Source organism: Engystomops pustulosus, chromosome 2, assembly GCF_040894005.1.
Source record: "Engystomops pustulosus chromosome 2, aEngPut4.maternal, whole genome shotgun sequence".
In the NCBI taxonomy this organism is placed as follows: domain Eukaryota; kingdom Metazoa; phylum Chordata; class Amphibia; order Anura; family Leptodactylidae; genus Engystomops; species Engystomops pustulosus.
The window spans coordinates 198,430,166-198,442,412 of NC_092412.1; the positions used below are offsets into that span (position 1 = coordinate 198,430,166).

The 12,247-nt window shown below is 38.8% G+C and overlaps 1 protein-coding gene across 13 annotated transcripts in view; it reads left to right on the forward strand.

Moving 5' to 3' along the window:
• CASK (calcium/calmodulin dependent serine protein kinase) overlaps nt 1-12,247 on the forward strand; it is a 150,815-nt gene that overhangs the window by 102,981 nt on the left and 35,587 nt on the right. For all 13 annotated transcript variants that reach the window (XM_072137777.1, XM_072137781.1, XM_072137786.1 and 10 more), the window contains 2 exons: nt 3,478-3,555; nt 8,311-8,391. In XM_072137777.1, the coding sequence (XP_071993878.1) occupies nt 3,478-3,555; nt 8,311-8,391 (159 nt within the window). The remainder of the gene's footprint in view (nt 1-3,477; nt 3,556-8,310; nt 8,392-12,247) is intronic.

Sequence of the window (12,247 nt, forward strand, 5' to 3'; positions counted from 1 at the left end):
TTCTATGACTATATGATTCATTAAGAAAACCCAAATGTTTCACTAAGAAAACCCAATTATCCTTCAATAGACTCCACTCCTTTGGTTAATATCTCCAAGAGATCAGTGCATTGGGCTATCTATGGTCAGAAAACCCAGAGTCGCCCAATAGGTATACAGCCAAATTATTTTAAATCTAAATGTTCATCTGCTCAATTGCATCCCCCCTCCCTTCTTTCACTAATTGATTTGGTGAAGCGGTGTTGAAGTTGTCCATGCAACATTAGAATTAAGTTGCTGCAGCTCTCCAGTTTAGCCTAGAGAATGGTTGATGGATTGGGGCTTAGCCAGTGGGACTGGGTATAACCACATTTATGTCCTATTGTAAGCACCCAGTTGTCTTTCAGACTGCAATAGTGAGGAGCAGGGGAGTGTGGGTGGTCATCTGGAACATACATTTATTCATGTGTTTCTCTAATCTATTATGTTCATAATTTTACTCCTTTAAATTTACTATGCATAAAGTAGTCAACACTTTTTAGAGACCGTAGTATGGTGTGTATACTTGGCTTTAGTGATGGACTAAAGTTCATCTTTTCATCAAGCATTGTTATACTCTGCCTTATTTACTTGGGAAACAGAAGCCATTATTGTGCTTATTAATCCTGTTCACTGTTGACTGAGCTCCACCTGCTTCCACATTAAACTGATAACAGCCGAGAGAGGACTTTGTCACTCGGTAGCAGGAAATTTACAGCTTTCCTTTGTGGAAGAGGAAAACATTAAATGGGAATGATTACGGCCCAAGGTCATTATACGGCGGCAATGCAGCGCGAATCTGTGCTTTAGCACTTACTATTGCACGACTCATAAAACACATTTAAGTAATTTGCTTTTGTATTGTGGTGCTTGAAGATCCAGAATAAGTACTAACTCAAAGAAATAACGCCATTCATTTACAAGAGCCTGCGCTTGTAAATGGCCGCTCTACAGATGCCCATGCAGGGATTTCCAAAACTTCAGAAAATGAATAAGATGCATAATGTCTTGGATGTAAGGAAATGAAAAAAAAAAAGTTGAAATGTTTCTAGCACTAATAATAAAAAAGTAAATATCATTTATAATTTGTGTGTGTATAAGAAATTGGGATAACTTACATGGTTAGGAGGTGAGGCAATATTAAAAGCAATTTTAAATACCATATTTTCTGTACTATATAATTCACCCCAGGTTGAGTCATCCAAAAAGAGGGGGAAAAAATTTAAAATTTCCGGATAATGCACCCTGCTCTGCTACCGCCATACGCTTGCAGTCCTTTTTAATGTCCTATCCCAGCAACCTTGGGTTACAGGACCTTGCAGTGATGCAGGAAGCATGTGATCAGTCACATGATTGTGACATTACTCCAGGTCCTGAAGTATTTCTCATTTTGGGATGGAGGGAGCGCGGAGCAGTGCAGAGGCTCTGCTCTCTAGAGATGGGGTGAAATGCTTTGTCAACACTTCATCTAATCTCCAGGACAGGTCAGGGGTGTCTGTGTCCAGGGGATCAGGAGGCTCCACCCCTGTCAGACAATTTTTGCAAATCATATCAAAGTAATTCCTGCTCAAACAGTTTGTCAGTGTGTCTCGGTATGTTTGACCAATGTTATATGGGTGCCATTGTTGCAAATTTGTCATATTTTAGCATCTTAATCTATGCGATGATCTATATATAGTTTTAAGTTCCTTTCACAAGTTTTTGATTTAAAGAGGTTGTCCAAAGTTGGCTTGTTATCCCGCATCATGTGGTTAAAGAGGAATAATCTCATCGGTGGGACCCCAGCAATTACAAGAATAGGGTTAACTGCTTTAATTGTTAATGGTCTGTTTTCACCGTAGATACTTGAGGCATATGCTCTGTGTTTTCTCTTGAATGTTTTATAGATGTAAAGGTTTACACTGGATATACAATTTTGAGGAAGAAAAATGTGCATACCCTGGCTTTGCGCAAAAGTTTTCCATCAACCCTTGCCAGATCCCACACCAATTAAAGTTAATTAACTCCAGTCCCCTAATTGAGTCAATTGTGGCCATTCCCACGCCAAATATATGACTAGGACTGCATATATTAGGTACATGCCATACAGTGGTAAGGAGCTATTAAGACTAGCATGAAAAATGACGGTATTGTTAAGTCACTGGGGGAGTTATATTTTTTATCAGCCACGATACTGCCCACCACATTTACTAAAAAGTGGCGGACACTATAGTAGAAGTCTCGGCCAGGCTAGACTTGGTCTAAACAGGTCCAACCTGGCAGAGATTGTGCCAGGATCTATTCATTTCTACTGGGTAATAAAAAGCTGCACACTTTCTGCAGTACAACTAATGAAAATCCACTGTAACAAAAGACAAGTAAAGTGGTGCGGTGGCTTTGTGCTCATGTTGTAGTGTATGCCTTTTATTCTGTGCATGTTGGTGTAAGAGGGAGGTTCGGATAAGATTCTCTAGACTGTATTTAGAGATGTGACCCTCATCTAGAAGACATTTGCTATATCCTGTGGATATGCCATTAACTTCACAGATGGAGATTAAGGATGTGTGAGCTGAACCACTTTACTTGTGCTCATAGACAAGAAAACGGATCTGTCCGTGATCATTTTTATGCAGAGTCCTCAGTTGATTTGGGATATGTACCCTGGATTACTCCGGGGCTAAAAATAAATGTTGTGTGATGCGTTATACGATCTGTTGACTGCTACCAGGCACATTATGATTTCATTATTGAACTTGAAGCTGGTGTTCTGTAAGTGAATGTAACTTTTTTGTTATGTTTGTTGTCAGTCTGAGCTACAATTGTAGAGAGAGGGAACATAAGTAAAACCAGGTGTATGGTGAAGGTTTGTAGCTTATTTTTTGACTTGTTATTATTACACAAACTGTAGTTTGAGGAGCATCTGAGTTGTAGATTATAGTAGTATAGTTATTAGATCTGTTGCCATACTGTATGTGATATTGATTGTCTTTTATGTACCCTGCCTTTTTAATAAACTACTACTGCATTTGGATTATGTAGTTAATATCTCCTACTTTTCTGGATATTTTAATAATGACCCGTGGTACAGATTCCAGTGCTGTGCCATCCCATGGAAGAAATCTATTCAGCAGTCTTCTAGTTCATAAATGGTAATAGGGAACACGCTTGTAGCCTAATCTTACGTCTTCACATTCCTAGCAGGAAAAAAACAGCTTGCCAGAGCTTAATTAGGGATTTTCATCACTTCCTCGAGACTATTACAGCAGGAAACTTTCTAGAAGTGTAATACATAAGGAAGGACTTGTACATTATTCCCAGCATTTCCTTGTGATGGAGACCAAATAGAAGCAACCTATAAAGAGCCCACTAAAAGTACAGCATCCTCTGAATTATTAAAAATCAGGGTTATTTTCATGTAATTGTATCATGTTAATTGTAGGACCATACTTGATTCCTTTTATTCTTGTTGTTTGATTTTAGCTATATGACAAAATCAATACCAAGTCTTCGCCACAAATCAGGAATCCTCCAAGTGATGCGGTACAGCGAGCCAAAGAGGTAATTATCTTTTTTTTTTCCTCTTCCACTTTACTATTCATTCTTTTGATCTCATTTCAGTGATTAAATCAAGTCTCGATTCAGGTCTATTTAGACTGTATTGTTAATGCTTGGAACGGGCCAGATGCAGGAAAATGTCATTATGAACGCAATAACCACTTGCTGACACTTAGTCACTTGGTCAGAGTGTTTCTTGTAGAACAAATCATCCATAATGAATAGCTCTATTATTAAGCTCTAATCTGACTTCTATTTTGTAGGTAACATATCTATAAGCGCATATTATTCCTCAATAGGTGTTTGCTCTCCTTTTATGAAGGATTTTCATCACAGTTCATTTCTACACATTCTCTCTGCTTAGCTAGCTAAAAAATGTAGAAATTATTAAAGTCAATCCAATTACCATTAACTGTGTAATTGAGTCATGGCTGACTGACTGGTAATACATTTGTTTTATCCATTGAATGAAGTTTATTGTTAGAGGCTATGATAATCATAAGTTGGCACATATTTGTATACATAATATGGCTTAATTGCAACCTATAAATTCACATATTGTAAGGGAATTTCATTCTTAAATTGGTAAATTTGTTTCTGACACGTTTCTGTGTGAATCCCATGTTCACCTTGATGCGGTATTTAAATAAAATGTACCAGCAAAATCAAGCATGATACACCAGGGGCAATAATTCATAGACCCAGACAATTTAACTGTGGTCATCTTATTTATTATACATGACCTCCTTCCTTCTAAAATCAACTTTTACAATTATGCTAATGAATCTCAAGGACTCTGGGGGCTGTTTCCAGAGCCCTTCAGGTGTCCTCTGTGCCTTGCCATGCAGAGGGAGAGAGCAGGGGGAGGGGAGACATGTGCTGCTCATTGTAACAACCAGTGAAAAGACATCACTGAGGGGCTCTGAAATTTAAGATTACCAAAGTCATGGTGCCTGGATCTTTGAGCAAGTGTCCCTGGTTTATCATGATAGATTTGGTGGTAGATTATCTTTAATAACTGACTGATTTTGACTGATCTTTTTGATATGGGAGTGAGCAGTGCAGAATATTATTCAGCTGCTTCATGCTTTTATCCAAAAGCGTATTTAAAGGGCACCTGTCATCAGGTTTCTGTAACTATTTCTATCACCTCTACCTGTTGGAGCAGCTCACAAGGATCCTCCCAGTTTTTATCTAGTCCAATTCATACATTACTCATTCTGAAATCATCTTTTCTTTATTAGTAAAGCTTTGCTAGTGTATGCACTTTATCTGCTGTCATGCTCCTTAATCGCATGAGACAGACAGACATCAGCTGCACATAAATCTAACATTCTCTCCCATACACATGGCTGCATCCTGTAGCAGTTGTACCTCATACACACACAGGCTGCAGAACGTGGGACAGGAAGTACATAGAGGAGCCAACACCAGGAGTGTCACATCATTATACAGGCTGTCGGTCAAGCACTGGGGGTGTGGCTGTGCCTCCCACTCATGAATAAGCTAGACAGCTGAATACCATAATGACTCATTTGACTCCTCTCAGGTCATTTGCATACAGCTTTAGGGCCTCATTGTTTAAGTTTACAAACATGTAGAGGGACAATGTAGAGATGGGGGCAATGCTTTCTAATGGCAGTTTATGAAACTTTATTTAGTTTTGGGGGTTAATTTGCCTGACTGGTTCTCTTAAAGGAAACTACCAACAGGATGAAGGTTTGTAAACAAGGCATACTGACATGCTTCTGTGGGCCATCTCTGGTAGGATCTGCTCTTCTTTTATCATCTTATGCATTTATTTTTACAAACCAAGGCTTTAAAAATTATGCAAATTCACCGGGCGGGCTCCAGGCTCCATAGTTGTTAATTGAGCCCGGCACCCCTCAATTGCATAATTTTTAAAGCCTTTTTAAGTAAAAACCAGGGCATACAAAGATAAGAGCAGCGGATTCTTCAAGAAGGGAAACACATCAGTATGTAAGTGGGCTTTGTTTTACGATCTTTCATCCTGGTGTAGATGTCATTTTAAAGCTGAATTGTTATAAACGGACAATAATTCAGTTTAAAGGGTTTGTTAAGGATTCATTATTTTACCTTGGGCCCTAGGGGGTATGCAAACCACAAACTAGTTATCATCTGTGTAGTTATATTGACAGACGCTCAATAGTTTCAATATTCAATTATAGTTTCACTCTATGTTTGCTGTGTCTAGGTTTTTTGGCTTTGAAATATGAGCAGTGATAACATTGAATAATATTGAAAACGTTTAGGCCAGACTGGGAAATGACCTTTTAGCATTTGCATGATAATTGAGGCAGACTATTTGTGGTATTGATTGACTAACCTTTTATGGGCAACTCCCAAAATTCACTTGTATAACCAATGATGGCAGAGGTTTAAAAGGATACTAAAGGGGTATTCCCATGAAGACAAGATTCTAAAATCTCCTCAGGATAACAAAATAACACATTCTCTAATTCATTATAATTATCAAAATAAACCATTTAACAGCTATAATTCCAACATGTCTCTATCATTCCTGATGTATACAATTTCGGTTGTCCCGTGGTTTAGACCATTAATCTTCTGACTTTAAGGTGTGTTAAACATATTGTTCTTACTGAGCTCCTCTCTGCCTCCAGCCCCTACCTTTGCATTGCAGGACGAGCTCACACAGAGACTTCCTGTTAGAGTGTGTGAGGAGAGTAAAGCTACAGACAGATAAGGTCTTTATCCAGGGGAGGGAGGCATTTCAGATCTAGCAGTTTCTGCATAGCTGAGATGTTGCAGTGCTGAGAATATTATGTGCTTCTCATGTATCTCATCTCTGATCTGTCTCATCTCTTTCTATGTGTCAGATACTAGGGAATGTTCAGAGGCTAAATGAAAGTGTATATAAACCTCCACCCTGATGATCTAAGCACATTGTCAGCATACAGCATCTCACAGCACAGAGGGATAATGAAGTGTCTGCTTAGAGACACTGCCACACTCTGGAATTTTACAGTGACCAGCCCAGGGAGTGATAGGAGCTAAAACAGCAATAAAACCAAGTAAAATTGTAAAGTAATGGGATTAAAATGATCTTTGTGTAAACATCACTAGGGGATTTAAATTTGAGAATTTTCTTTCATGGGAAAATCCCTTCACTCTGGACATTTCCATAAAATTGATGATAAACTTGAAAATGAAGGCGAACTACCAAATCGTTTTATTGTTATTGGATCTATTCTTTCACAAGAACTGAACTTGCCCTAAAAGTCATGTAGTGGTATTACATGTCATAATTTTAGTGGCAAGTGCATGAGACCACACATTATTCATTACAGAATTATAAATCTGTACACCCAATACAAAATATCACTCAAGTTATCTGGTTTATAAAACCTCAGCTTTAAAGGGGATTTGTTGTATTAAAGAAATATACCATCAAATTTTAAGCAGGGATAAGCCAGTGACACTTTCTCATAGATCCGGGCACAGTGACTGTTATAATTTTCTTATTTGTTATCCATTGCTTCCTTCAGTCTTAAATCAACGTTTAAAATTATGCTAATGAACCTGAAGTTAACACCTCTCATAGCACTTCAGGTACCACAGTTACAGTACCTGGGTCTATGAGTAAGTGTCCCTGGCTTACAACGCTTCGTTTTGATGGTAGATTTGTTTTTAAACATTAGGAGGCATTTATCTGGGCTGCTACACCAGTTGTCTGTCATACAAGCCCAGATATAATCAGTTACTTGCGGAAAGCTAGTGGGGGCACAGCAGAGTGGGCTGATGCAGGGTGTTCTTACCCTGCGCACTACCTAGACCATGCAAACGCTCATCTTGAACCTTCATACGGTTTGCACTTTTTTGAACAAAACCATGCCAGCTTTTTTTTTTTTTTTTTTTGGTTGTTTGCGCACCTACCCACCGGATACATCAAGAGGCCTAAACCTCTTGTGTCCGGAGGGGAACTTTGAGCTTACGCACAATAAATCTCCCACATAGTGTCTGATCTGGAGGTGGAGGAGGAGCTCTGTGGTTGCTTAAAATGTGGCTCAGCCTAATCTCAGAATGTGATTCTACCAAGAATCCTGAAAATTGAGGGGCTTGCTGCTAAGAACTGACACATTTTTATACCTAAATAAAAAAGCAGCATGAGTATAAAATTGGCAGATAACAAGATATGCCTGGGAATGACCACGTACACATTTGGCTTTTGGAATTGCCAAGTATTGAACTGAATTGACTATTGATCAGTGTCATTTGGGATTTTTTCTCCTTCCCTCTGAGAAATTGCTAAAGCCAATTTCAGATCCTTTAAGTAGATTTCTGAACTATGATGTATAAATTGTATTGCTGAACCTCTTCTAACTAGATCCACCCCACAATTCTATCCCTAGTGAAAGCATTTTGTAAACCTGAGGATTTATACAAATGTTAAGACATTTTGGCATACAGTATATTTTTATGTTTCTTCATCATCATTAGCAGAATTAAATGGAATTGTACATGGCTAATACTCATGGGTCCCTCTCCCTTTGCCCTGTAACTCTGTGTCCTTCCCAGACAAATGTGAACTGTTGTAACATTTAGAATAAGAGGTGATTTGCTGCTCTTTGTTATTCACATGTAATAATGGTGTTGCTCCAGATGGGGTCCAATTTTAATGTCTACTAATGGATTATAAAGGTTCCTAATGATTGTTATTAATATGTTCTTTGCCGTCAGTGACACTTCTGACTTTAACTTTGCTGTCAACTGTAGGTTTTGGAAGAAATATCTTGTTATCCGGAAAATAATGATGCAAAAGAGCTGAAGCGTATTCTGACACAACCTCATTTCATGGTAAGGACCTTATTTTTAACCCTTGGCTGTACAAAATATACATCTTGGCCTTTTTACTCTATTATTATGATTGGAAAAACAAACTTTATGTGGTATTTGCTAGTATTCTGGTTATTACAGGTACCTTGAAGGAAAACCTACCACCCCCCGAATTGTATTAAGCAGCCATCATAGTCTTACAGGGCACATTAATCATAAGGAATATACAGAACATGGATTTTTTTCTTGAGCGTAACAGATGTGCCCAAACAACAAAAGATAGGTGTCTGAGCATTAAAGGGATCCTGCCAGTAAATTTAATATCCCCCCCTCCTGCAAATAAACCTATTTTTAAAAACTACTATCAGAAAGCAGTGCAACCATCCCTAAATTGTTTCTCCTTATGCCTATAAACTTTCCAAAACTTATATCGCCGTGTATCAAAATCACCATACAGAGGTCAGCAGTGCTACCTCCTCAAGCCACGGGCCTGCTACAGCCTGAAACGAATGCTGTAGGAGCCAAACGGCTGTGGTCAGGATGGTACCACTGGCCTCCTATCTTGGCTCTATAGTACCATAAAGCATTTTTCGGTATCATATTAAAGATTAGTATCTTTCAGCTTGCATTAGGATGGTGATTCTGTGAGCTATAGAACTGGAGATCGGGGCAGTTAAAGATAGAATTGGTAATGCAGTACAGATAATGATCCACTTTTCACCTGTTTAACTGTCAGTGTCTTTTATTCTGTTTAAAGGGAACCAGCCAGCAGAAATTGATCTAATAAACCACTATCTGTTTGTTGTTGAGAAGCTTACAACCATCCTGATCACGTTTCTTACATAGCCCATCCAGCTAGCACCATCCAGCTTTGAAGTGAGATATCTGAATTAAGTCTTGGAGGTGGAGAGCTCAACATTGTAGTCAAGTTCTCTCCACCTTAGATAACCCCTTCTGCTGTGATTGAAATGATGCACCAGACTTCAGAAAATTCAGTTAGTGATGTCCCTGGATACAGGGATGCCAATTACAGAAGAGAGGGATTTCTGAGGCAAGAAGTGCAACTGTTAAGTGTATAAACTTCTGCCTAACTCTGCCCCATGTCAAAAAAAAAATTCTCCAATTCACACTCATTAGCTATCTGCAGCCGTTTGCCAGCTAGCAGTTGCCTCGTCCCTCTAGCTGTCTTTGTTTGGTTGCCACGGCAAGGGCAGAGCTCATGCTCCCTATCAGTTGTAATAAATGGTATTATATCCTACACACACAGCACAGTATATATACAGTGCAACTTCTATGAGATTCTAGGTGCCAGGGTTACAACGTTGTAGCCCTGTGAATTGTACCAGCAGGCAGAAGGGGGGAGGGTTCCAAGGGAAGAAAAGATGACATGGACTGCTTTTGTTTTAATTTACAGAACCCATTGAATGCAGATCTGGAACCTTTACCTCCAACATGTTTATTCCATGCCGAACAAGCCCCACTCTACCCCAAAACTGAATCCCATATTTTTAGTCTTTTATACATTACATGTATTATATATTACATGATCATTAGACGTACCTGTAAACCTGATACGATCATGCCTTATACACTTTCACAGACATGTCTTGGCAGGAGTCTGTGTCACTTGCCTTTGTGACAACAAGTAACATGAAGGCTAAAGTTATTTTTTACCACCATTTCAGAGTCTGATTTGGATGAATTCCTTTAAGTAATACATATCAGCATCTGTCTGTGCCTCATTTTCTGCTAGGTGGTTCACATTTGACGCTCTCTGCTGCTGGATTTATATACCTAATCACAGGGTTGGAATAACAATTTGCAAGCACAGGGATATTGTGTGAGTCAAATCTCAGATAAGGGAATTGTTAGAACATTTTCTTTTTGAGGAAAACACAAGGGAAAATGTCTGGTGCCTGTGCCAGGCTGAATATAAACGCCCATGCAAACAATAGTTTCTATTGATTCGGCATCCTTTGGGAAACAAACAGCGTTAAGTGCATATTACCTCACTGCTCGAGAATGGATTCGCAGGAGGAGGAGGTGGTGTTCTAGTGCTGATCAGTCCTGCGCTTCTTCAAATGTTCATTCTAATTTTTGTTACCGTTTTGTTTAGCATTTGAAACATTATAAAATAAAGAAAGTTATTCGGATCTTCTCGTGTCGTACAGTTTACAGGAGAGCATGGCTAGTAGTGTAGTAAAGCAATTCACATAATGTCTCGTAAATGGCTATTAACTGGAAACCTCTACGCTAATGGCAATTGATGGCGGAAACCAATCCCACTAAGAAGTGGTTTTGCGTGTGAAGGAAGCCCTTGTCCGAGTTAAGAAAGCCATTACTGGTTAATGGTTATTGATGGATTCTTTTATTTTTTCAAACTCTCATGGCTGAAAGGCATTGCTAAAATCCAAAGAAGATACATGTTCCCTCTGCAGATTGGAATTTTATGACTCAAGTTGTTCAATCGCTATTTTTCTATAAGGTCAAGATAGCCACTTTGCTAAACCTCCTATGTAAAATATCATTTTCACTAGAAAAATATCTTATTGGATAGTCTCAATCCCTCATATGTTCATGTGCATACATCCTCACATTGTATAAGACAATGTATTTGTGAAAATGCCATTGCTGTTCCATACAGTAATCACTACACCATGGTTTGGCTGGTGTTGGATATCATGGGCTGCAATATGAATGTTATCGGTCTTGGCTTCTAACTTTGCTGCACTCTAACCAACTGTTGAACCTAAATGGCAGTAGCGTGTATTGGATACTATTATTGCCACCCCCCACGGGTCCCTTTCCGGCTTCTCTGATGGCCATGATATTGGCATATTATAGGTACAGAACAGTACTACGCCTTTCCTCTACAAATGGATGCTGCACATTACTACACCATTTTTTTTTTAGGCCCAGGACACAGAAAGTATTCATTTAGTATGGATAGGCACAGCACATCCACCTCTTTCCTGTATTCATGAGCATTGCACAGTACCAGTACTCTTCATGTTTATATGGTTTTTCCTTAAATCAAAATTTCTGTCCACCCCATTAATTGATCATAGTGTCTTGAGAAAAATGTTAGCCAAGAAAAATAAAAATTCTTCTGTAATATAATTTTTTTTTTGTGTGTAAAAATTACAAAAGTGCTTAAGGCATGATGCATGTATTGCCTAACCAGAAAAATAATATTTTCTGCAAGTTTCAGGGCACAAATTCCCCTTCATATGGCAAGGTCACAAATGAAGCACTTTGTAACCTTGCCTGATGAAGGGGCTTTTGTGCCCTGAAAGATTGCAGCTAATATAATTTTTAGGTATCATTCCTTAAGCACTTTGTTTTGTTACTGTCTCAATGCTCCTTGACTGTGAGAACTGTGAATCTACGTAGTAGCTGTCCTCCTCAGCTGAACACAGTAGGAACAGCAGAGAGCTTCAAAAATTGACTAAATGGCATTGATGGTGTTCCCTTACATCACTTCCCCACAGCCACTATGCATTTGCTTCCTAGATGATATATATAAATTATACCGTATATACTTGAGTATAAACCTTGAGACGCCTAACTTTAACACAAAAAGTGGAAAAAAAACGATTGACTAGAGTATAAGCCGAGGGTAGGAAATGCATTGGTCCCAGCCTACTCCCAACTATACAGCCAGCAGGCGCCCCCCCCCCCCCCCCCCCCATTCATTGTGTTGGTTGAATCCTGGCATACCCTGCCAGTAGGTTAGAATTTTGAGCAGGTTTTATTCAGATTTTTAGCTTTTATGTTATCTCTTATACATATTCAATAAAAATGGACTTTTTTTCCAATATTTTATTTCTTCCGTATAACGGTTTTCTTTCGGGGAGATTCCAAATCTAGCTATTCC